Here is a 24154-nt window from a genome sequence, read left to right on the forward strand (position 1 = left end):
ATTTTGTGTTGGTCTAGCATATAAAATTTCAACAAAATACATTTACGTTTTTGGTTGTAACATGACAAAATGAGGAAAATTTCAAGGGGTATGAATACTTTTTCAAGGTACTGTAGGTGTATACATAAAATGCAGGTTGTTTAATCTTTAGTTACAGATCTGAACTCGGAGCATGTTTATGCAACTGTGTGCATGTCCCTATTGAATACAATACAGCTGCATTTAAATCCATTCACACTGTTAATGGGGACCTCTCACATGCCTGATGAAGGGGTCCTGCGAGGCTCCAAAGCGTTTCTTCTGTAACTGTGATGTGATCGCTGAATAAAGCTTTGGACCCATCCTTGGTGTGCTGGTGCCAGTGGTGGCTTGTCCATAAGGGGCACAGGGCGCCGCCCCCCTAATCCATGTGCCCGCCCCTAATCTACACGCAGGGCGCTGGACGCATTGGATTCAATGGGTTTTTTTTTTTTTGAAGCACATTATTAGAGCATAAGGCTCTAACTGGCTTAAAAAAAATGCGCCCTGAGCCCACCCAGTTGTGTGACAATAGTGAATTAATATTCGCTATTGTCTTTCTGATTCTCCTCCCGGCAAATCATGAAGCGGGTCCTGAGACCCGATTGGCTAGGGAGTCTTAGGACTCAAAAATATTGAACACCAGCTGCTACTGGTTGGTGCCATACTTTCTGCTCTGATGCATTTCACGCATACAAGTACTAAATCATAGACTCTATGGGGTTGATTTACTAAAGGCAAATAGACTGTGCACTTTTGAAAATGAAGAAAAGAAAGAAAGAAAGAAAATGTAGTTGCTCCAGAGCTTAGTAAATGAGGTAAAGCTTCACTCTGCAAAGAATACCCAATTACGTGCAAGGAAAAAAAAAACGGCATTTTGCTTGCACTTGATTGGATGATGGAAGTCAGCAGAGCTTCTACTCATTTACCAATCTCTGGAGCAATTGCACCTACAAAGTGCAACTTCAGTATGCACAGTGCACAGTCTATTTACCTTTAGTAAATCAACCCCAGAGATTAACCGCTTGCCGACCACCTAACATACTAGTGCGGTGGCAAAGCGGCGTCCCTGCACTGGATCACATACCTAGTATTCATCCCACACAAGCCATTCTACAAGCCGCGACCAATGATTGGCCGCCGGCACCTGCTGATTGGCTCAGAAATTCACAGAACAGAGAGGAAAAAAAAAAGTAGGAAAAAAAACCCAACAAGATCCTTAGTAATTCAGCACACATCACACACATTACAGTTAGGCACACATTTAATCCTTTGATCGGCCTAGATGTTAACCTCTTCCTACCCAGTGTCATTAGTACTATTGACAGTGCCTATTATTAGCACTGATCACTGTATTAATGTCACTGGTGATGTCAGTGGCAGTTGGTTCCCCCTAGTTTCAGATTGCTCGCCGCAGTATTGCAGTCCCGTTATAAGTCGCTGATCACTGCCATTAGTAGTATAAAAAAAAAAATTATAAAATAAAAATTCCAGTATATAACCCATAGTTTGTTGACGCTATAACTGTCAGACAAACCAATAAATATACACTTATTGAGATTTTTTTTTTTACCAAAGACATGTAGCAGAATAAATTTCAGCCAAAATTTATGAAGAGATTAGATTTCTTTAGATTTTTTTAATTGGATTTTATAGCAGAAAGTAAAAACTATATATATATATATATATATATATATATATATATATATATATATATATATATATATATATATTTATTTATTTTTAAAATTTTCATTCTATTTCATTTATATCACAAAAAATAAAAAACACAGTGGTGACCAAATACCACCAAGAGAAAGCTCTGTTTGTGTGAAGTAAAATTATACATTTTGTGTTTGTACAGCGTTACATGACCGCGCACATGCCAGTTAAATTAGCACAGTGCAGAATAGCAAAAATGGCCTGGTCATGAAGAGGGGAACAATTTCCGGTGCTGAAGTGGTTAAAGTACAGTCTAACGAAAAGCAAACATTTTTTGGCTTTGGATAGAGTGGAGAGGGACTAGAAGCCCGGTATCACCAAATATTCTAATCACATTCAAGCCCCTCCAATCACACAGTCCCCTCTTCACATCGGAGCCCTACTGCAGGCGGGAGATGGAACAGGCCTGGAGGAGCCAGACTTCTGTCCCGTGTCTGCCTGTTCATTAGGGGTGCACGGGAGCCGCCCCCTCCTATTCATGCATCCGGCCCCCTGATCTACATACATGGCACTGGACTATGGATTCCAATGGGGGGGGATGTGTTTTTTTGAAGCACGTGATTAGAGCCAGAGGCTCCAATAGGTTTCAAAAAAGGGTGGGCTCGGGGCTCAGAGCACTGCGCCCTGATCCCACCATGTTGTGTGACAATAGCGAATGAATATTCACTATTTTCACACTAAATCTCCTCCTCGCCAATCAGGAAGCGGGTTGTGAGACCCATTTCCTAATTGGCCAAAACATCAGATGATTCTATTGGATGCCTAGCGCCTAGGAGGAGGAGAGAGAACATGCACGGCTGAAACCGCCTTGCTGATGGAAAGGACACCGGAGCCACAGCCCGCTGCCCTCCATCGTAAGTGCCGAGACAGACAGAGAGCGAGCGGGGGGGGGGGGGGTTGTTTGCCGCCCATAAAAACCACCAGCCACCACTGTTTCGGTCTCCTGCTAAACCCTAGGGGCTGCTCTGCAAAGCTATAGCAATGAATGCTGTGGTGCATACTGCCTTGGAATGTCATTGATTGATATGGTCCTGATGGCCAGCCCACCTGCACCATGACAATTCAGGACACTGAATTAGGGCAAACTTAATCCTATGTTTGCTGCAACCGGCGGGGGGAACCCAAGCAGGTTGGGACCTAGTCTATCCAAAATACCTAGTCTATCCAAAATGAAAAAGAAATTAGAGTTAGGTAGGGCAATTATGGTGGTTTAGGGTAATTTTTTTTGTATACATTTATTTATTTATTTTTACTATCTATATGAAAAATTTTAAATACTGATAAATATTCTTGTTCAGTATTTTTATTGGATGAATAAGACAGTGTACAATCATCAAAATACTGATAAATATTCAATAGAGAATCGAGCCACAACACTGGTGTAACAAAGCATTGTTGGCTTTCTATAGAAAGAGCACGGTACAGTATGTTTTAATGTATTATTATTTTTATTATTGTTGATATACTGGATGTATATAGTGCCAACAGTTTGTACAGTACTTTACAAAATCATTCAATTCAAGCAGGGTTAGGTGAGCCCTGCTAAATTTTGTGTGGTGGCTAACAAGTTACCATTGCTCTCCCAGTATTCCCAGTTACAGCTGGGTATTCCCAGTTATAGCTGCAACTGTTATGACTCTGCCGTACTCCCTTGATGATATGACAAACACAAATAATTGCCTCATGGGAGGGAGAAGAGACAAAGGCTACCATAAGGAAATAACAATTGAATCTTTGAGAGCCGTAAGATGTCTGTGATTATTACCATTAGTTTCCACTCAAAACCTAATTTCTTGGGCAGATCTAGCTAATAAACACAACAAGTTTACGTGTTTTTCTTTTAGACGGTACAGAACATTGGTCAAATGGCACAACATTAAACTACACCAATTGGAATAACGAGGTATCACATTCCAAAGCCTTGACTGGCGGTATGTGTGTCACACGTTTGACTGTTGATGGTACTTGGGTGCCGACAGAGTGCTCTGAAAGAAGAGGATTTTTATGTAGGAAAAACGCAAGTAAGTCTCTTTGTCATAAATGTTTTGTGTGATCGTAAATGCTATAATTCGTATTGAAACGTCTTCACACCAGCATTCTTTAGTATTGCATTCTTGCAAACAGTGGCGGCCGGCCACTCTGCCTATAAGATCAAATCTTCTCCAAAGTCCCATTCATCCAGCATCCGACAGGCTCAGGCTGATGGCCTGGGTCTGGAGAGGCAGAGGCTAATGGATTTTGAATGCTTTATAAAGATTGTGAATAATCTTACGAAAACAAAGAACAGCACTAACCGTGCCTATAGTAGAATATGGCATGAATTCCCAGCATTATTGCTGATCAAGATTTTACGCCGGACTCTGCAGAAGTCTGTTCTGAAATGTCTGCAGGCGTGGCTTGATTTAGGTCTATGCGTAAGTTTGCTATAGGCACACATTTCGGCTGTCTCTGCCTTCACCGGTATACAGTGGGCATCCAACACTTAATTATACTGTTTTTCAAGATACAATTTGGTTAAAACCTCAAATTGTTTCCGAAATGGCATCTCCCATTGCTGTTGGATGTTATTGCATCAGATGCCTTCAATCACCCTGTGGTACCTCTCACTGAAAACTGCTTTACTGGTTGCAATAACATCACCAGAAGAGAGTCAGCATTCGTGGCCTTGGGGTTTAAAGAACCCATACTAGTGTACTTCCCAGACAGGGTAGTACTCATGCCAATGCTCAAATTTTGTGCCTGAACTGACCTTCAGAGTCCATATCACACAGTGGGTTGTCCTACGTTCCTTTTGGGGAGTACTCAAGAAATTAGCCCATCGGATGTGGGCCAAGCTTTAAAATGTTTAATCAAGGCGACTTCTGCCATAGGAAGTCGGAGCATCTGTTTGTCATTCCAGGTGGAACACATAATGTTTTTACGGCTTCCAGCAAGATTATTGCCTCTTGTTTGGTAAAGCTCATCTCCTTGACCTACAAGTTAAAAAAGGGTTGGCTGTGCCAGGAGAATTACTAGAAGGGTCTCGACTTTGAGAGTGGCAGCAGGCCGAGTGTCTGAAACAATCTGCAAGGCAGCTACATGGGCACCAAAATATTCATATTCACGGCTTAATGACAGTTGAGTTTGGCAGAGGCATCCTGGCTTCAGTTTTTTTAATCAGAATTGAGGAGTGTGTAGCATTATCTCTCCCCTGTTTTGGCTAGTTCCCAGCTGTGCTGACATGGAGCCGACAGGAAAACTGAAAATTTTATTCAAATACTTACCGTAATTTTCCTTTCCTGACGAGCTCCATGGCAGCACAGATCCCACCCAGCTTGGTAGGACTAGTTACAGAATGCCGATGCTGTAGGTGGGCTCAAATTTATATGCGTTAAGTCCTGGAGGCATGGGGGTGCGGAACCTATACCCAGCTGTGCTGCCATGAAGCTCGTCAGGAAAGGAAAATTGCGGTAAGTATTTGAATTCAATTTTTCAGTTTTTCCAGTGCTAAACCTTTCATCCAATTTCTAAATTGCTGCATTTGTAATTTTTATAAGCTAGTATAGGAATATTAGTGGTAAAAAAAGTAGTTGTGGATTTAACTAATCTTTTTTTGTATAATGCTCCTTTAAGGGGGCATGGCAGGGTGTGTGTGTCCTATACCTACATACTTTTGCTAATAGGTGTTGCTCATTCCCATCTCAAAAAGTTGGGAGGTATGCAGACATCTTAAGCAGGCCATACATGGGCGAATGAATTTTCATTTCAAAATCAGAAAGTTCGTTTTTTTTTCTGATCCGATGATGCCACCATTGATTTTCGTAATTCGGCCCACCAAGCCTTCAATTTCACCTTATGTTGCTACAGAAAAGAATTTTCATGGCTGGGAATCTTCTTTTCTCTCCGTAAACTTTTTTCTTATTACATTTCTCGCACGATTCTCCCATCATTGATTATAAAATCGTTCGTTTTTTAAAAAATTTTCAACATATCCGATTCCTCAAATTTGATTGCTGCACGAAAATCGGCTGTTGTTGCAGCCCACTAATGGTGCGAAATTCGTACGAAAATTCTTTGATACGATTTTCAAAAGAAAATTCTTTCGAAATTCTAACCGCGTATGGCCGGCATAAGTTTTTGGTGAAATAGTTTAAAATATTCAAGCATGTGTAAAGGGATGCAGGGGTTGCAGGATTTTTTATTATGACACAGACTGATAAGGTGATGATAATGAAGACCAACTGCTCCACTTAGCACTCAGTTTCAAGAAAATAGCAGCATCATTTCAGTTCACCTATAGCAGACCATTTTCCCTCAACCAAACTGAAGCTTCTCTTTATTAATATCCTAATGATCAAATACCAATTTGTGTTTCACAGGTATCAAAAAATTGGAAGAAAATCTTGCAGAATTACGTAAGTGTAATACCTCTATAAACTTGGATATACAACTTATAGTACTTGACCTGACTTTGAAGCTTACGTAGGGTTTTGTGTAGATGGACAAATACAGCATGTTTTCAGATGTGTTCAGCTTGCTTTCAACATCTTTTTGAGATGCCTAGGAGTTATAGAAACATAAAAAAAAGTGATGGCAGAAAAAGACAGAGTACTCCATAAAGCCTGCCTGTTTTTTTTTTTTGTTTGTTTTTTTTTTTTGTTGTTTTTTTCATTTTGGTTTGTCTGACGATAGATCTATGTTTATCCCAAGCATGTGTGAAGCTATTTACTGTTGAAGTTGAACTTCCTTCACCATTGGAGGTGTGGTGGACCTCCTTCTGAACGGCAAGTGTCGCCCTAAGTTGTATTAAGGCCCATACACACGATAGGACTTTTTGACAACAAACATGCAGATGAGCTGTTTTAAGGCAACATCCTACCATGTGTACGCTCCATTGGACAAACTTTTTCAGTTTTCATCGGAAAAATGTTGGCTGTGCAAACAGACAAACTTTCCAGCAACAAAAGTCCTATGGTGCAAAATCCTATCATGTGTACACAAGTCCATAGGACTTTAGTCCAAAGTACAAACACGCATGCTCAGAACCAATGCAAAAGATCAGACAACAATACAGAAGTTGACCAAAGGGTGGCGGTAAAGAGCTGAAAAACCACATGATTTGGCGAAAGTTGGCTGAAAAAGTCCTGCAGTGTCCTACAGCCGACGCCCTTTGTACAAAAATCCACAGGAAAGTTTGTACAAAGTCCTATCATGTGTATGGGCCTTTAAAGTGATTGAAAATAACAAACATGTTATACTTACCTGCTCTGTGCAGTGGTTTTGCAAAGAGCAGCCCCGATCCTCCTCTTCTCGGATTCCCCGCTGGCGCTCTGGGCCCCTCCCCCTTGCCGAGTGCCCCCATAGCAAGCTGTTTGCTGTGAGGGCACTCCTGTGTGCTCGCTCCTGACCCAGCTATCTGCATTCATAAGACATTGGCGAGTGCAGCTCTGCCTCGCCCCCTGCTCCCATCTCACTGGCTGTGATTGACAGCAGTGGGAGCCAACAGCTCCTGCTGCAGAATCTCAGCCAATCAGGACGGAGAGACCAAGGAGAGCCTCGGGTTTCCTGCACATCGCTGAATCGAGATCTGGCTTAGGTAAGTATTGGGGGGGGGGGGGGGTTGGGGGGGGGGCTGAGGGAGGAGCTGCACACTGAGGGTTTTTTACCTTATGCATACTGTAGAATGCATGAAGGTAAAAAACCTTCAACCTTTACAACCACTTTAAGCTTGTTGAAGCTTCTTTTGCTTTCCCATTGACTGGTTTTATGAGAAAAGCTGTTCTGATGCAAACAAAAGCCCATGTACACAGGACCATTGCTATCTACATAGTTGGAAAACATGACCAGTCAGTAGGTTCAGCAATCACATGGACCATATTTAGTGCTATTTAATCCTTCATACCAATCCTCTGTGCAAGAACCTGCACAGAGGAAAAGACATTATTTCCTTGTATCTCTACCCAAAATATATGCTTTTTTTAAAAATTTGGGATAGAATGGGAAAGAGAAGAATTTATTTTTGTTGTGCAGGTTTTCCTGCAGTTGAAATCTTTGAAGAGTAAAGGAGAATCCCCCTTAGATGGTTGTCACCGGAAAATGTGTTCCCGTTAACTCTGGGCTGAGTTAAAAAAGTATATTTGCCCCCCTAGCAGAAAAAGAATATATTTTTTGCAGTGGGTAATTTAACAGAGAACATTACTTACAAAAATGGCAGTGATTGATGCATCATCAGTGAATCATCGGTGAAAATCACATTCACTGCTTGTCCTATATACATTTTGTACTTTGACACCAAAGCAATTATAATTTTTGTGCTTTTATCAAAATGTAGTGTAGCACCCTCCTAGCGTAGGTTGTTAGGAAAATTTAGCTTTGGCTCCTTCAGTATTCCAGGGAGCAGTGATTGTTTGTTCTGGCTTGTTCAGGGTCTCATAGTCTGGGAGTTTGATTGCTTCCCTCTGCCTCTCAAAAAAGCTTCCAGAGCTTCGGGCGGGAGATTCAAATCAACGAGTATTTATAAATGAATATTTATAAGGTTCTAGCCAATCCCCGGAGAGGAAGTGTCCAGTAGGGGGTTGGAATGGAGATAAATATTTTGAGACACTGGAGAGCAGGGTTCCTTCTCTCCAGGAGGGTTCCAGAGGTGCAGGGGCTGCTGCTCTCAGGCAGCTAATGGACTGTACAACTGATCTAAAGGCCGCAGAGGTGCCAGGACTGAGGGCTTTAATGGACATTGCTCAAAAGCTGATTACAGAACCCCCCACAAGGGATCTGGTCCTGACAGGTGCCATCTCACTCAATGGACTGTGTCCGGGGAAGATAAAGGGAAGCAGCTGTCCTTGGGGACTTGAGAGTAGTGACCTGGAATTGATCCCTGCAATTGTAGGCTGGAAGCTACACTGGGTACCAGTAGTTGTGCGTAGGCGCAAGGCCACCTGATGCCCATAGACAAGCCTTATGGTCTTCTGTTGTGGGGCCTTGGACTGTTCACCACTAGCCATTACTACTACTAGGAGAGACTGTCCTCTAATTACTAACTACTGAGTGTTTTGAAGAACCCCATGCCCAAGTTCCCTCTCCCCTGTTGAAGATCTTCAAGCAATAAACTTTAAAAAGACATCCCTTAGAATGTTTATTGGAGCCAGTTTGAATGGACTGTTGCTTCTGTGGACAGACAACCTCTGTACTTATTGGGGACAAACTGGTTAAAATCAGTGGCCCCTTCGGGGGGTGGGGTGGTGTGGCGCTAAAGCAGTTACATACACAAATCAGGTGACTTACAGACAAACATCTATGTGGGCCTAATATGTTATTGTTGTTTTTTTTAACTTTAACATAGAATGGTCTTTTGTTGCAGGAACAAGTCATGTTGTGATTCCAGTTGTGGTTATAGTGACCCTGGTACTGTCCAGTCTTTTCATACTTGCATTGTATCTGTTCAAGAAGAAAAGATGCCCTGCAGACTCCGGCTTGCAGGACCTGATTTGCATGCAGTCTGGCACAGAGGGAAGTAATGTGGAAGAAAGTATATTGATTACAGAACTGGAGGATGAAGGAAACAGATAGCAGTGTTTAGTTATGATGAACGCAAGATTAAAGGGATCAATGTGAGCTTGAAGACTTGTTACAATTTGGCACTGGAATGTAGATACATTTTCTATGCTTTTTTAAGCTTACAGAAAAACACCACTTTTTTAATAGACTTTAAAAAAATAACAAACCATCATCCAGGAAAATCAAACACCTTTTTCCTTTCTCCCATTGTCCCCTGAGAGCATTGCCTTAGACGTGCCTCCCAGTTTTCTGCAGACATGAACAACGTTGAAGAAATGCTGAGGATAACCGACATGACAGAACAATGAAACTGAAGGCAGTTTGGCTGTCTCTCTCCTTAGGATTTCTTTCTGTTCAACTATTCAGCTCCAAAACACTGCTTTTTCCAAGGACGTTCTGGATTTTCAAAATGGTGATTTGGGGACTGTAAGTGCTAAGATCACTATAAATGTTCACTGTTATTTCTTAGCATGGTTTTAAAACATACTTGGCTCCAGTGGCATTGCTAGGGGGTGGCTTTTGGGGCTATAGCCCCGAATCTGGAGCCCAGAGCCCCGAGTCTCTGCAGGGGTCCCCAAGGGGAGGGGGGGCTTTCTGGGGACCCTGATGCAAGGGGGAGGCTCTCTGGGGACCCTGATTTAAGGGGGAGGCTCTCGAAGGACTCTGATTTAAGGGGGAGGCTCTCTGGGGATCCTGATTTAAGGGGGAGGCTCCCTGGGGACCCTGATTTAAGGGGGAGGCTCTCTGGGGACCCTGATGCAAGGGGGAGGCTCTCTGGGGACCCTGATGCAAGGGGGAGGCTCTCTGGGGCCCCTGATTTAAGGGGGAGGCTCTCTGGGGCCCCTGATTTAAGGGGGAGGCTCTCTGGGGACCCTGATTTAAGGAGGAGGCTCTCTGGGGACCCTGATGCAAGGGAGAGGCTCTCTGGGGATCCTAATGTAAGGGGGGGCTCTCTGGGGATATACACACACGTATATTAGATACATATGTATGCCCACCCAAGTGTATGACTTTCTTTACGACATTGCTATGGGCTCTAGCCCCAGATCTTTTGTAGACCTAGCAACGCCCCTGCTTGGCTCCCTGGAAAAAGTTTAAACCAACACTCATCAGGCACTCACTCTGACACTCAAAACAAGCAGCTATGGGTTCCTACATGCAAGATTTTATCCCATGCTGAGCACCCAGATAGCTACATTAAAAAATGTTTTGGGGCTAACAACCACCTTCGGTTGTCATTGCTTCTGCTTACTTTTGGTCTGCAAGTCAAGGAAATGGGTGTTGCGCAGCCAATTTCCTTGGATTTTTGAGGCCGAAATTATGACATAAGCAGAAAATGTGTGAAACATGTTAACCTTCCGTCCATTCCTGTGACTGCATCTGTCTACATTACAATAAAGACGTTTTTATTGGTATCCCGTTGCGATTTGCAGCTGCCTATTCCAAGTCTCCTTGTCTGTCGCGGAGGTGAGCTGGGCCAGCACCTGTGGGGTTACCTGCTGTGGGATCTCCTCAGCTCACCTAGAGAAGTGATTTCTCCTCTGCCTTCCCAAAATCAATTCATATTTCATCCCTTTGGTCATTCTTTGGTTAAAAAAAAAAAAAATAACCAAAATGAGTAAAAAGGTGCAAAAAAATTTTGGGGCTCAGAGAGGCAGAAAATGTGTCTCAATGGGCTCAAAAGTCCCCAAAACAGAAGAAACAAGGCTTAAAATGCCAAAAGATCAAGGAGGCCACTGACGATTTTGCTGACATCACTTCCTGTTTTGGTTACGTCGTTCCTAGTTGCAGGAAAGGGGAATTTTTGAGCCTAATTCGGCGCTTTTTAAGGCTAAAATCTATTTTTATTTAATCTCTCTGGTCATTCCCTGGTAAAAAGAAGCCACAACAGGTAAAAATGTGCAATGTTGGGGGTGTGCCTCTTTAAATTATCACCCTCTGAAAAAATTGGTGTGAAAATGTAAAGGGGCACACCCCCCAAAATTTTTTGCACCTTTTTACCTGTTGTGGCTTCTCTTTACCAAGGAATGACCTGAGGAATGAAATACTAATTGATTTCATCCTTAAGGCTGGGTTCACATATGTGCAAATTGGATGCGGGTTTCCATGCAGTGAACCGTGGCTGCACATATGTGAGCCCGGCCTTAAAGGCCAAAAAATTGTCTGGAAAAGCCAATTTTCTGAAACCGGAAGTGACATCACCAAACCCGGATGGAGTAAGGGAGGGTTATAACCCCTGTTGGGTTTTTTGCCATCTGTGTTCCATTGGGGAGATTTACCTTCACTTCCTTTCCCATAGCCAAAACAGGAAGTGAGAGGTAATCCCTTCAAAGTAAGGGAATCATTGGTTGTCATCAGTGCTAGTGTCCCCATTGGAAGATTTCCCTTGCATTCCTGTTCTAGTATCAACCCAAAATGTAGGGTTTTCTTTCACTTTTCACTCTCGGTGATAACGGTAAACAGACAGATAGAAAGGGTGAATCTTCCTAATGGGTACACAGACAGCAACAAAAAAACTTGCAGGTTTTTTAATCACTCTCTTCTCTATCCAAAACTAAAATTTTGCCTTTATATTTTTAGCACATCTTAATATTGGTGACCAATGGTTTAGGTCCTTTGTCTTTTTTCAATCTTTCTTTTGTATATAGGAAGAACTTGTAAAATGTCTATATATGCACCATTTTATTATCCATATAAAACCCCTCTTGTCATATGCCTTATGATGAATATTTTTAATGTAGAAAGCAGGCTGTAACTGTATTCACCCTACATGTCACTGTGGCCATTTCAACTGAAGGCAGTGCCCTCAGTTTTCTGGAGAATTCATGTTGCTTCTCTGCCCTCTGTGCATCCACGCATGTGCAGTACATAGCGAATCCATACATGCACAGTACAGCCGCACACAGATAATCTGTGTGTGCGCACTACACATTGGGGTAATTTACTAAGACTGGAGAATGCCAAATCTGTTGTGGCTCTGCATAGAAACCAATCAGCTTCCAAGTTTTGTCAAAGCTTAAGGCTCCATTCACACTAATGCGTTTTTTGATGCATTTTGCAGAAATGCAGGGACATTTTTTAACATGGGTTCCTATGGAACATGTTCACATCAATGCATTTTTGTGCCTCTGCGTTTTTGGAAAGGGTTGGGGACTTTTTTCCCGCAAAATGCAGCATTTTGCATGTAATAGACTTCAATGGACCCACAACCAAAACGCAAGTACCGCGTTTTTACCGCGATTTTGCACTTTTTTTTTTTTACACTGTATATAGCTGGTTGCTAAGGAGGGGGCCGGGAAGCCAGCCGTCGCATTTTTTAACAACCGATGAGGCTTCCCTGCTGACAGCTAAATGTAAAAAAAAAATTGCCAGCTAAAAAAAAAAAAAATAATGGAAAAAAACAGCGTGCCCCCCCCCCCCCCAGGTCCATACCAGGCCCCTGGGTCTAATATGGATTTGGAGGGGTCCCCCCACGCCAATTTAAAAAAAAAAAAAATGCCGTGGGGTCCCCCTCAAAATCCATACCAGACCCTTATCTGAGCATGAAGCCCGGCAGGTCAGGAAAGGGAGGGGACGGGCGAGCGCCCCCCTCCCCTCCTGAACCATACCAGACAGCATGCCCTCAACATGGGGGGGGTGCTTTGGGGCGGGGGGCTGCCGGGGCTGTCGGGGTCTGTGGGGGGGGCTTATCAGATTCTGAAAGCCCCCTTTAAAAAGGGGGCCCCCAGATCCCCCCCCCCATGTGAATCAGTATCATTGTACCCCTACCCATTCACCAAAAAAGAGTAGTGTAGTGTGACAAAAGACAATAAACAGTTTTTGACAAGTCCTCTATTAAAAATGTTTTCTTCCTCCTCCAGGCTTCTCCCGCTTCTTTCTCCTTCTCCCTCTGGTCTTCTCCTTATTCCTCTGTCTTCTTCTTCTCCCGATTCTTCTGGTTTTCTTCTTTCTACAATGTACCTTATACCCATTCACATTGGGGGGCGGGATCCGATAAGCCCCCTGCCCGCAGACCCCGACAACCACCAGGCAAGGGTTGTCGGGAAAAGGCCCTTGTCCCCATCAACATGGGGGCAAGGTGCTTTGGGGTGGGGGGCGCAGAGCCCCCCTGCCCCAAAGCACCCACCCCCCCCATGTTAAGGGCATGCAGTCTGGTATAGTTCAGGGGCGCTCCCTCGTCCCCTCCCTTTCCTTACCTGCTGGGCTCCCTGCTTGGAAAAGAGCCTGGTATGGATTTTGGGGGGAACCCCACGCCATTTTTTTAAAAATTTTGGCGTTAGGGGGTCCCCTCTGAAACCTTACTAGACCCAAGGGCCTGGTATGGACCTGGGGGGGATCCCATGCTGTTTTTTTTTCACGATTGTTTTTTTAGCCATCAATTTTTTTTTACATTCAGCTGTCAGCGGGGAAGCCCGCTGATAGCTGATGACTCATTGGTTGTTAAGGACACGGTGGACGGCTTCCCGGCCCCCTCAGCAACCAGCTATATACAGTGTAAAAAAAAAAAAAAAAACTGCAAATCATAGCAAAAACATGGCAAGCACCACAAAAAGCACTGCAGAAATGCTCAAAAGCAACATGCATAGATGTGAATCGAGCCTAAGGCCCGGTTCACACTGCTGCGATGCCAGACATCGCATGTGATTCTCAGAGCACTGCTGTTCACACCACATGCGATGTCTGTGCGATGCGATTTCAGCCATACAGATAGTATGGCTGATATCGCACCGCATTCGCTCCAAACACGCACAGGCCTTTTTTTCTGTTCGGACCAGAATCGGATTGCATGGCTGTTCACACCTGTGCGATCCGATTAATGTCCGAACTGTCAGTTCGCAGTGCGATATGCAAGCTGAACTGGGGGTGTCGTTAACAATGTAGTGGCACTCCCCAGCAGTTTGCATCTCGCAGTGTGAACTGCCATGCGAGTTAGTGCGAGGCGGGAACCCACAGTGGATTCGCAGGGTTCTCACATTGCGCCAGTGTGAACCGGGCCTAACTGAACAATCTGAAGTTAGAAGCTGATTGGCTACTATACAGAGCTGCACCAGATTTCACACTCTCCAGTTTTAGTAAATCAACTCCATTGTCTCCATCCGCCCTCCACCCATTTTCACCCATCTCTGCCTGTCCTTCGCCCTCCTCCATCTCTCCTGTCCTCACAATAAAAATAAAACAAAAAAAAAAAAAAAGCCTGAAGATTTCTGGGATTTCTAAAAGAAATATCCCAGGAATCAATAGGAGTGGAGATTTGATGTCATTCACCTAGGCAGGAGAAGCAGAAAGTTGACAGGAACTATGAAAAAAGGCATTTGGAGAAAGAAAATGTTAATTTTGTCATCCGTTTGGTATTTAAAGGGGGGGGATGCTAGTAGAAGGAAGTTCTATTAAAAGAGATTGAAGATCCACTTTAAATACCGATTTATTTATTTCCATTCTCCCAAATTTAAAAACCAAATGAAACATGAGTCTTTTTTTATTTTTTTTCAAATACTTTTTATTTGAGTATGAGAAATACAGTAACAGGAAAATTCAGTCAGGATATGTTTTGACTTCAACTTATGGTTACAGAGGTATTATTACTGCATAATATCTGTTTCACATATATGTATCGTATATCATACAGGTATAGTAATCTTTTGTAAATTCTACACGAGGAAACTACCTCTTGAACATGTTAGAGATTAATGTATTACAAATGAAGTGTAACAAGTGGGGAAAGGGATAAAGATAAACTGGAGGAAAGAAAGGGGAAGAAAGAAACTGACACCCATTTGCTTCAGCCTGTAATCCGTGGTCTGTGCTTTTTGGAACCTATAAAGTATGATGATTTGGTTTATGCTTCTCCATGAAATTCTCGCCATATATGCCATTGCTCATAGAATTTAGGAAGACATCCCTGTTTTGTATGCCATTATTTGCTCTACGGCAGGGGTCAGGAACCTTATTGGCTGAGAGAGCCATGAACGCCACATATTTTAAAATGTAATTCCGTGAGAGCCATACAATATATTTAAAACTAAATACAAGTAAATGTGTGCATTCTATGTAAGACCAACACTTTTAAAGTACAATAAGTCTCTGAATTCTTTTTAATAACGTTGTTATGCTGTTGGTAACCAATGATGAATAAAGTACTTCTTAGCATTAATGCGACTTCTGGTGCTGCATGGTTTTGCTGATGGCTTTGTAGTCTGGTTGATATGTGGTGAGGACATCTCCCCGCTGTAATATCCACATCTCCCCGCTGTAATATCCACATCCCCCCACTGTAATATCCACATCTCCCCCACTGTAATATCCACATCTCCCCCCACTGTAATATCCACATCTCCCCCCCACTGTAATATCCACATCTCCCCCCCACTGTAATATCCACATCTCCCCCCACTGTAATGTCCACATCTCCCCCAACTGTAATATCCACATCTTCCCACTGTAATATCCACATCTCCCCACATCTCCCCCCACTGTAATGTCCACATCTCCCCCACTGTAATGTCCACATCTCCCCCACTGTAATGTCCACATCTCCCCCACTGTAATGTCCACATCTCCCCCACTGTATTGTCCACATCTCCCCCACTGTAATATCCACATCTTCCCACTGTAATATCCACATCTCCCCCCACTGTAATGTCCACATCTCCCCCACTGTAATGTCCACATCTCCCCCACTGTAATGTCCACATCTCCCCCACTGTAATATCCACATCTCCCCCACTGTAATATCCACATCTCCCCACTGTAATATCCACGTCATCTCCCCCACTGTAATGTCCACATCTCCCCCACTGTAATATCCACATCTCCCCACATCTCCCTTACTGTAATATCCATATCTCCCCACACTGTAATACCCACTTCTCCCCCACTGTAATATCCATCTCATCTCCCCCACTGTAATATCCATGTCATCTCCCCCACTGTAATATCCATGTCATCTCCCCCACTGTAATGTCCACATGTCCCCCCACTGTAATATCCACATCTCCCCCACATTTCACCCACTGTAATATCCACATCTCCCCTACGATTGTCTGCTTGCTTACCACTGCACAAGCAGGCAGATACACGAGCAGTTGAGGCAGGTGATGATGATGTCAGCTCGCCGGGTGTACCAAGATGGCCACCGCTCCGGAGCTAGGCTGAAGCCATGGCCTTTCCTATGGGCTCAGATGTGGCTCTTTTGATGGCTGCATCTGGCTCTCGCCTCTCAATCCGCGGATCGTGTGGTGTGCCGATCCGCGAATTGAGAGGCGAGAGCCAGATGCAGCCATCAAAAGAGCCACATCTGGCTCGCGAGCCATAGGTTCCCACGCGGAAATTTTTCGATTTTAATACTTAAAATAGCCATCTTAATATTGGGTCTACTTGTCAATTTTGTTATGTCTGAATACTGCATTCCAGTAACTACGTATGCTAGGGCAAAACAACAGCATGTGGGGTAGTGTCCCCACCAGGCCCCAGCCTCTCCAGCACTGGTTAGATTGTGCTGATTTGAATTTGGCCAGCATGTTTGGTGTGTGATACCATCTGAGGTGGATCTTTTGCGCCATTTCCCAATGGGTAGTGCATTTTGAAGCAGTCATGTTGTTTGTAATTGCCTTTTTTCCACTGACATTCTGTAATGGTAGCATTGAGTTCATTTGCCCATTTAAGAAGTGGGTTGGATATTCTAAAAGTAAGTTTATCATGGAGGCAGTTATATAAAAGGCAAATGCCCTTCCGTTTTGGGTTGGGAGACGTCCAGTTTTGCCAAGCTTCCTGAGAAATCCCTATTGCCGAGATCCGGTTGGGTGATATTGTAGGTTTTAGTTGAGGATAGGTTAGGAATTCCCCTTTTGGCAAGGCAAACCTGGAAGTCATTTCCTCATATGGAATGAGTTTACCTCTCCTAATGATGGTTGAGATTTCTGTAATCCCCTTCATCTCCCATCTGGGAGTTGCTATGTTAGGAACAATGAATCTGAACGCTCCTACCGTTATTGGGATCTCCCTCTGTTTGGCCGATTGGTTGCCATGCTGTAGAAAATGTTTCCAAGTTAATTTAGAGGCTGATATTGTAGGCTGAATTTGGATTGGCAGCTTTCTAAAGACATATAAGATCTTGGGGAGAGTGGACATTTTAAATGCTGCCAATCTACCCGCCCATGATAAATAGATTTTACCCATTTTGTTAACATTTTTTTGGGTCTCTGTGAGTAGTGGGGCATAATTTTCTCTGTATGAATCGGAAAGAGGGGAGGTCAGTGTAATTCCCAGGTATGGTAGTGAATTGGAGGACCAGGCGTATGAGAACTGGGATTTTAACGTTTGTTTCAGGGTATTATCTATATTTATACCTAAGATGTTGGATTTGGTTTTGTTTACTTTGTAGTAGGAGATTAGGTTGAATTCATTTAAGATCTGATGTGCTGCTGGTAGTGAGTGTGCTGGGTCATCTAATGTTAAAATTATATCGTCTGCAAAAAGTGTTATAGTATGAGGTTCTCCTCCTGCGGATATTCCTTTAATGGCTGTGTGAGATCTAATTTTCTCCGCTAGGGGCTCCATCACCAATGCAAAAATAAGCAGAGACAGGGGACTGCCCTGTCTCGTGCCATTTCAGATTGTGAAGTTCTTCTAAAACAATCCTTCCGAATATACGAATGCAGATGGTACTGTATACAGAGCAGTAATGGCTGAGAAGATTTCACCTTGAATTCCAAATTTTTCTAAAACCCTGGATAGGTACCCCCAATGGACCCTGTCGAAGGCCTTCTCGGCGTCCAACGTCAACAGCAGAGAAAGCCTTCGGGAGTATTCAGCTTGATGTATAAGATTTATCACCCATCTTGTGGCATCAGGGGCTTGGTGGCCTGGCACAAATCCCACCCGATCTGGCTTTACAAGATTAAGTGGAAAGGTTTGGAGTCTAGTGGAGATAATTTATGCATAAATCTTTAAGTCTACATTTAAGAGTGATATAGGCCTAAAGTTTTGTACATATGCAGAGTTTTGGTAATGTAATAACATTTGCCGTTAACATTGCTGCTGGGAAAGAAGTTCTGGACACAGCGGCGTTGAACACCCCCTCCATGTATTTAGATAAGGTACATTGGAATAATTGATAGTATTCGGGTGAAAATCCGTCTGGACCAGGTGCTTTGCCGTGGGGGGGTGTTTGAATAGCTTTTAGGATTTCTTTTTGTGTAAAAGGTTGATTAAGGATTGACCTGTGGATAATGAATTCAAAAATTCATCTATTAGCTCTGGAGTGGGTTGTGGGGTGTTTTCCTGGCTCTGTAGATTATATAGGGAGTTATAGTAGATGCTAAAAGCGTCCGCCACATCTTGTGGGTTCAGTAATTTCTCACCTGTTTGTGGGCGAAATAGGTAGGGTAATTTTTGTTTAAATGTTTTAGCTTTAAGTTGGCGGGCTAGTAATTTACCTGCTTTATTGCTATGGAAGTAAAAATTTGCCTTCCAAGATTTCATTTGTTTAAGATGTTGATTTTTTAGAATATTTCTGAGGTCAAGTCTTGCCTGAGTGAGCTGTTCTAAGGTGTGTGACTGGGGGTTTTGTTTATGGGAGTGTTCTAGGTGTTTTATGGAGGTTAGGACATCATTTAGCCGCTGAGTCCTTCGCTTCAATAGAGCTTTGTTTTATCATAACACCCCGGATGAAGGCCTTATGCGTGTTCCACAGCATGATGGGATCGTCTGTGGACGGGGCATTCAGATCAAAAAAATTCCTGCAAAGCTTGTTGTATTTGATGTCTGTGCCCAGGTCGAGACATCAGCACAGCATCATTACGCCATCTGTTTGCCCTGGTCCCCAAACTCCCCCCCCCCCCCCACCGTGATGGACACAGGCGCGTGGTCAGACCACGTAATGTTACCTATCTCCAATCCGTGCACATTCTGTAAGAGAAACTTATCTGTTAAAAAAAGGTCAATACGGATATAGGTTTTGTGAGCAAGAGAAAAAAAAAGTAAAATCGTTTTCTGTGGCATGTTGGCAACGCCAGACGTCAAACATAGAGGAGGAGTCCAGGAAGTTCAACAGGGTAGCTCTGTAGGAGCGGTTAGATGAAGAAATAGAAGTGTCCATCTTTCGGTCTACTATGACGTTGAAATCACCACACAGTATAACGTGGCCTTGGTAAAGGGGTTGGATCCTTCTCCATATTTTTCTCAATGAAGAGAGTGGTCTGACATTCGGTAAATAAACATTAATGATGGAATAGAGGACATTATTTATCTGACACACTAGAGCTAGATATCGCCCCTGCGGGTCTGATTCTTGTGAGATCAGAGTGAATGCTATAGAGTCTTTAACCGCTATGCGTTTGGTGTGTATTGCTAGAGAGTTTTTTTTTTTTTTCTTGGGAGGGTGCATGTGATCAGCACAGGGCCAATCAACACTATCTGGACAGAGGGTCAGGGGTCCTGCAGCCTCATAGGACAATCAAAGGAGAATGAAAACAACTCCTCCTACAAGCTTTAACCAGACAGTGATAGAAGTCACAAGACTGCTATATACTGCTGATGAGAAAAGGAATTTAGCAGTTTATAGTTACTAAAATAATTGCATTTCCATGTTGTGTGTACTGTGGGAGACCAGATATAGTGAATGCAGGGTCCTGGGTTTAGTAACACTTTAAGCTTTAGTTTGGCATTGTACAAGATCATGGACTGCTATTGACAGCTAATAAGTACACTGAAACAAATATTATTGCCATAATCTGATTATTTTTATTTTCTGTTTGCACCGAACCAAGATGCTTCCAAAGTCCTATGTATAAGTAAAGCCTCATGCACAGAGGACATTTTGCTATCTCTCCTAGACTCCTTTCATCCTGGCAGCAGCGTTTTTGGCCGAAAAAACGCTGGATGCTTGTAAACACTCTCGGGTGTTTACAGGGCTGGTGCAAGGATTTTTGACACCCTAGGTGAAACCTCATTTTGCCGCCCCCCCCCTTGCTCCACCCCTGACTCCACCCCCTTTGCCCTGCCCATGTATACTCCACCTTTTTAATGAAGTCTCTGCAAGTGCACTTGCTCCAGAGCTTAGTAAATGAGCAGAAGCTCTGCTGACGTCCATCATCCAATCATGTTCAAGCAAAAATTAAGTTTTTTTTATTTTCCTTGCATGTAATTGGGTACTCTTTGCAAAGTGAAACCTTACCTCATTTACTAAGCTCTGGAGCAACTGCACTTGCAGAGGGCAACTGCACTTTGCAAAGTGCACAGTCTATTTGCCTTTAGTAAATCAACCCCTATGTGCGAACGGAGCGGCGGCTGCCTGCTGATGCTGAGAATTAGTTGCTTGCTGCAGAGAGAAGAAAGTAGGAACACCAATGGCTGGGTGCCCTAGGCGGCTGCCTAGTTTGCCTAGTGGTAGCACTGGCCCTGGGTGTTTATGCATATAATTGGCCAGAATAATAATTTATTCTAGCCATTGAAATTAATTAACAATGAAGCGCTAAACATCCCTACCATTAAAGTGGATGTAAACCCAATCTCATCCTTTCTAAACTACTGCCATAGGGGTTATCTATAAGGATATACACGCCTCCTGCATGTATCTTTACCTGTCAAATGTCTCCCCTCTGTTATTAGACCCGAAAAACTGCAGATTCTGTGGGCGGGTCTGTTGTCTGGAGCTCGGTGGGTGGAGTCGTGATGTCAGTAGACTCCCCGCCCACCTCTACACTCCCCTTGTCAATATGCATTTTCTCCTGTGTATTTCTAACTGAACTTCTGCTATGATCTCTAACATCCAGTGAAAAGACAGGAAAGTAACCACATGACTTCAGCATGCCAAATCATGGTGAGGTGTGGAACAGCCAATCCTTGCAGAGCTGCTGAAGAAAGGAGTGGAGTGCTCCCTTGCTCCCTTCCAGCCCAGCCCTTAAAGCGGAACTTCAGTCTTTTTTTTTATCTTTCCATAAATTAAATCTTCTGCTCTTGTTGTTTTATTTTTGGATAGTAAAACATTTTTTTCTGCCAGTAAATACCTTATACAGCCCACTTTCTGTTTCTTGTCTGGTAAAAAGCCTAGGCTTATGGCATCATGCACAACTCTCTCTCTCATTCTCATGAGAGTTTGCAAGGAAGGGAGGAGGGGGGATGAGTCACAAGAGGGCCAATGAAAGCTGTTGAGCTGGAGGTGTGCCTCTGTGTGTCTGTGTAAATCCAGGAAGTGAACAGGCAGCAGCTTCAGCTGCCCACAGTTAAAATGATTGCAGCCAGACTCCGTGGAGGGAGATTTCTGCAGCATTATTGGCAAGTACAGAATCACAGTATATATAAAATAATATGCAAAGTGGTTGGAGGGAAGCTTCAGAATGGCAAAGATGTTTTTATTACAAATTATGTGAGCAGGTTGCAGTTCCTCTTTAAGGCCCCTTTCACACTGGGGCAGGGGCGACGTTGGCGGTAAAGCGGCGGTTTTACCCCCCACTAGTGGCTGAGAAAGGGTTAAAAACCACCGCAAAGCGCCTCTCCCGTCCTGCCAGCGCACCGCTCCAGTGTGAAAGCCCTCGGGGCTTTCACACTGGAGACAAAGCAGCGGAACTTTCGGGTTGGTTTGCAGGCACTATTATTTGCGCAATAGCGCCTGCAAACCGCCCCAGTGTGAAAGGGCCCTAACTACAAGGAAAAAGATTTACCCACAATCCCATGTTTTTCTCACAGGCTGCATTCACACCTGAGCGTTTTCTGCTCATAAACTCGTAAGATGCCAGAAAAAAATGCCTGAAAAAAAGCCCAACAAACAAAATCCCTGTCCCCTGGCACCTGTTCACATCTGAGCGTTTTGTAACCTGAAGCAAAACGCCTGAAAAACGCCCTAAGCTCAAAAAAGAACATGAGCTTCTTTGGGGCAGATTACAGGCATTTTTCTGCCTTTTACATTAGTGACCTGAACAAAATCGCAGCAAAAAGCAGCAAAATCGCGGTAAAAGCGCGCAACTTTGAAACGCTCAGGTGTGAATGCAGCCACACAGTTAAGAGGGAGAATGAGAATCTGCTGCCTGCTGAAAAGGTACTGTTATATTCAAGCTAAATCATATATTATTATGCTATATGTTATAACTTAATTTATTATTTATCTATTTACTGTGAAATTACTGGTTGGAAGTTATAACTTCAAACTTCAGTAATTTGTCCATTAAGCCACCTGCTTGAGTAGAGATTTTGAAAATATTGTAAATTATCCTAAAAACAATATATAGTAATTATTTATATATCGCTTACTTATGGTAATTAACCCCTTGCCACCCAGGCCAATTCTGACACTTCTCTCCTACATGTAAAAATCGTAATTTTTTTTGCTAGAAAATTACTCAGAACCCCAAAACATTATATATATTGTTTTAGCAGACACCCTAGGAAATAAAATGGTGGTTATTGCAACTTTTTATGTTACATGGCATTTGCACAGCAATTTTTCAAACGCATTTTTTTTGGATAGAAACTTTCATGAAGTAAAAAAAAAAAAAAAAAAAAAGAAAGATAACCTGATTTTCTTGAATACTATGAAAGATGATGTTACGCCGAGTAAATAGATACCTAACATGTCACACTTTAAAGTTGAGCACACTTGTGGAATGGCGCCAAACTTCAGTACTTAAAAATCTCCATAGGCGACGCTTTATACATTTTTATAGGTTACATGTTTAGAGTTACAGAGGAGGTCTAGTGCTAGAATTATTGTTCTCGCTCTAAGTCCTCATGCACACGGACGTTTTTACAGCTGCTTTTTTGAGCTTTTTTTGCAGCTTAAAAAGGCCTGTCTATGTTAGTCTATGGCTTCATGCCCACCTAGGCGTTTTTGAGCTGCAAGTGGCATAGGCGTTTTTAAGCTGTAAAAAAAACCCAGGACCAGTGGGTTCTGAGAGACGTTTTTCAGCTGTAAAAACGCTCTAACGCTGAAAAACACTCAAAAACGCTCAAAAAACGCTCAAAAACGTCATTCACCAACGGTTTTTAACGTTTTTGATCCATTGAAAAAAAAAAAAAAAAAAAAATTGAAAAAGAAAAAAAAACGCTAAAAAACGCTAACGCGGAAAAACGCTAAAAAACGCTATTGCAAAAACGCTGAAAAAAGCTGAAAAAAGATTTAAAAAATCACTGCAAAGATACTGGCGTTTTCATAACGTTATTTTAACAGCCTGTGTGCATGAGGGCTAATGATTGTGGCGTATATAACCTGTGTGTATCTGGCTCTGATACTAGCCAGTGCCAATGTTGCCAACCGTCAGTATTTTTACTGGCAGCCAGTAAAAAAAGGGCACTTTTCTCCTGCCAGTAAATGGCAGTGACAGGAAAAGGTTGCCAGTAAAAAATATGGCTGTGATGCTTGGAACTGCACATGCACAGGTCCGGTCCGGAGCTGGTCGAGACCATCCAAGTACCTGCCACAGTTTGTTCAGACGGCGGGTCTGGCGGAGGCCGTGCCTAAGCATGTCGTGTGATGTCATGGTGCAAGGGAGTCGCCGGAGCCTCATGTGCGGGTCTTCAGGATGGGAACAAGGCAAGCCGGGAACAGAACTGTCAGTGCTGTTTGAACTGGAGTAGACTGAAGGGACCACCTGACACGGAGAGAGACTGTTGCTGTGACTCAGGAGGGGACATGTCATGTTGGCGAGGTATCATCATCATCTGTACTACTGTCAGTGTCACTGTGAGAGTTAATGTCATGTATGTTTGCCTGCCTATTCTTGCCCTCCTGAGTCCTGACCCTGAGCTACTTACTATACCGAAAATAAAATATGTTTTTTTGCCTTAAAGGGGTTGTAAACCCTCATATTTTTTTCACCCTAGGGCATCCTATGCATTAAGGTGAAAAAACTTCTGGCAGTGACCGGCCCCCCCAGCCCCCCATTTTACT

The 24154-nt window shown here is 43.2% G+C and overlaps 1 protein-coding gene across 2 annotated transcripts in view; it reads left to right on the plus strand.

Annotated features, from left to right (window-relative positions):
- Positions 1–11009, plus strand: part of PLA2R1 (phospholipase A2 receptor 1) — a 172537-nt gene extending 161528 nt beyond the window's left edge. For both annotated transcript variants that reach the window (XM_073634071.1, XM_073634072.1), the window contains exons 28-30: positions 3585–3761; positions 6099–6134; positions 9077–11009. In XM_073634071.1, the coding sequence (XP_073490172.1) occupies positions 3585–3761; positions 6099–6134; positions 9077–9285 (422 nt within the window). In that variant the 3' untranslated portion in view covers positions 9286–11009. The remainder of the gene's footprint in view (positions 1–3584; positions 3762–6098; positions 6135–9076) is intronic.
- The last annotated feature ends 13145 nt before the right edge of the window (positions 11010–24154 follow it).

The sequence above is a fragment of the Aquarana catesbeiana genome, linkage group LG06, assembly GCF_042186555.1.
Source record: "Aquarana catesbeiana isolate 2022-GZ linkage group LG06, ASM4218655v1, whole genome shotgun sequence".
Classification (NCBI taxonomy): Eukaryota; Metazoa; Chordata; class Amphibia; order Anura; family Ranidae; genus Aquarana; species Aquarana catesbeiana.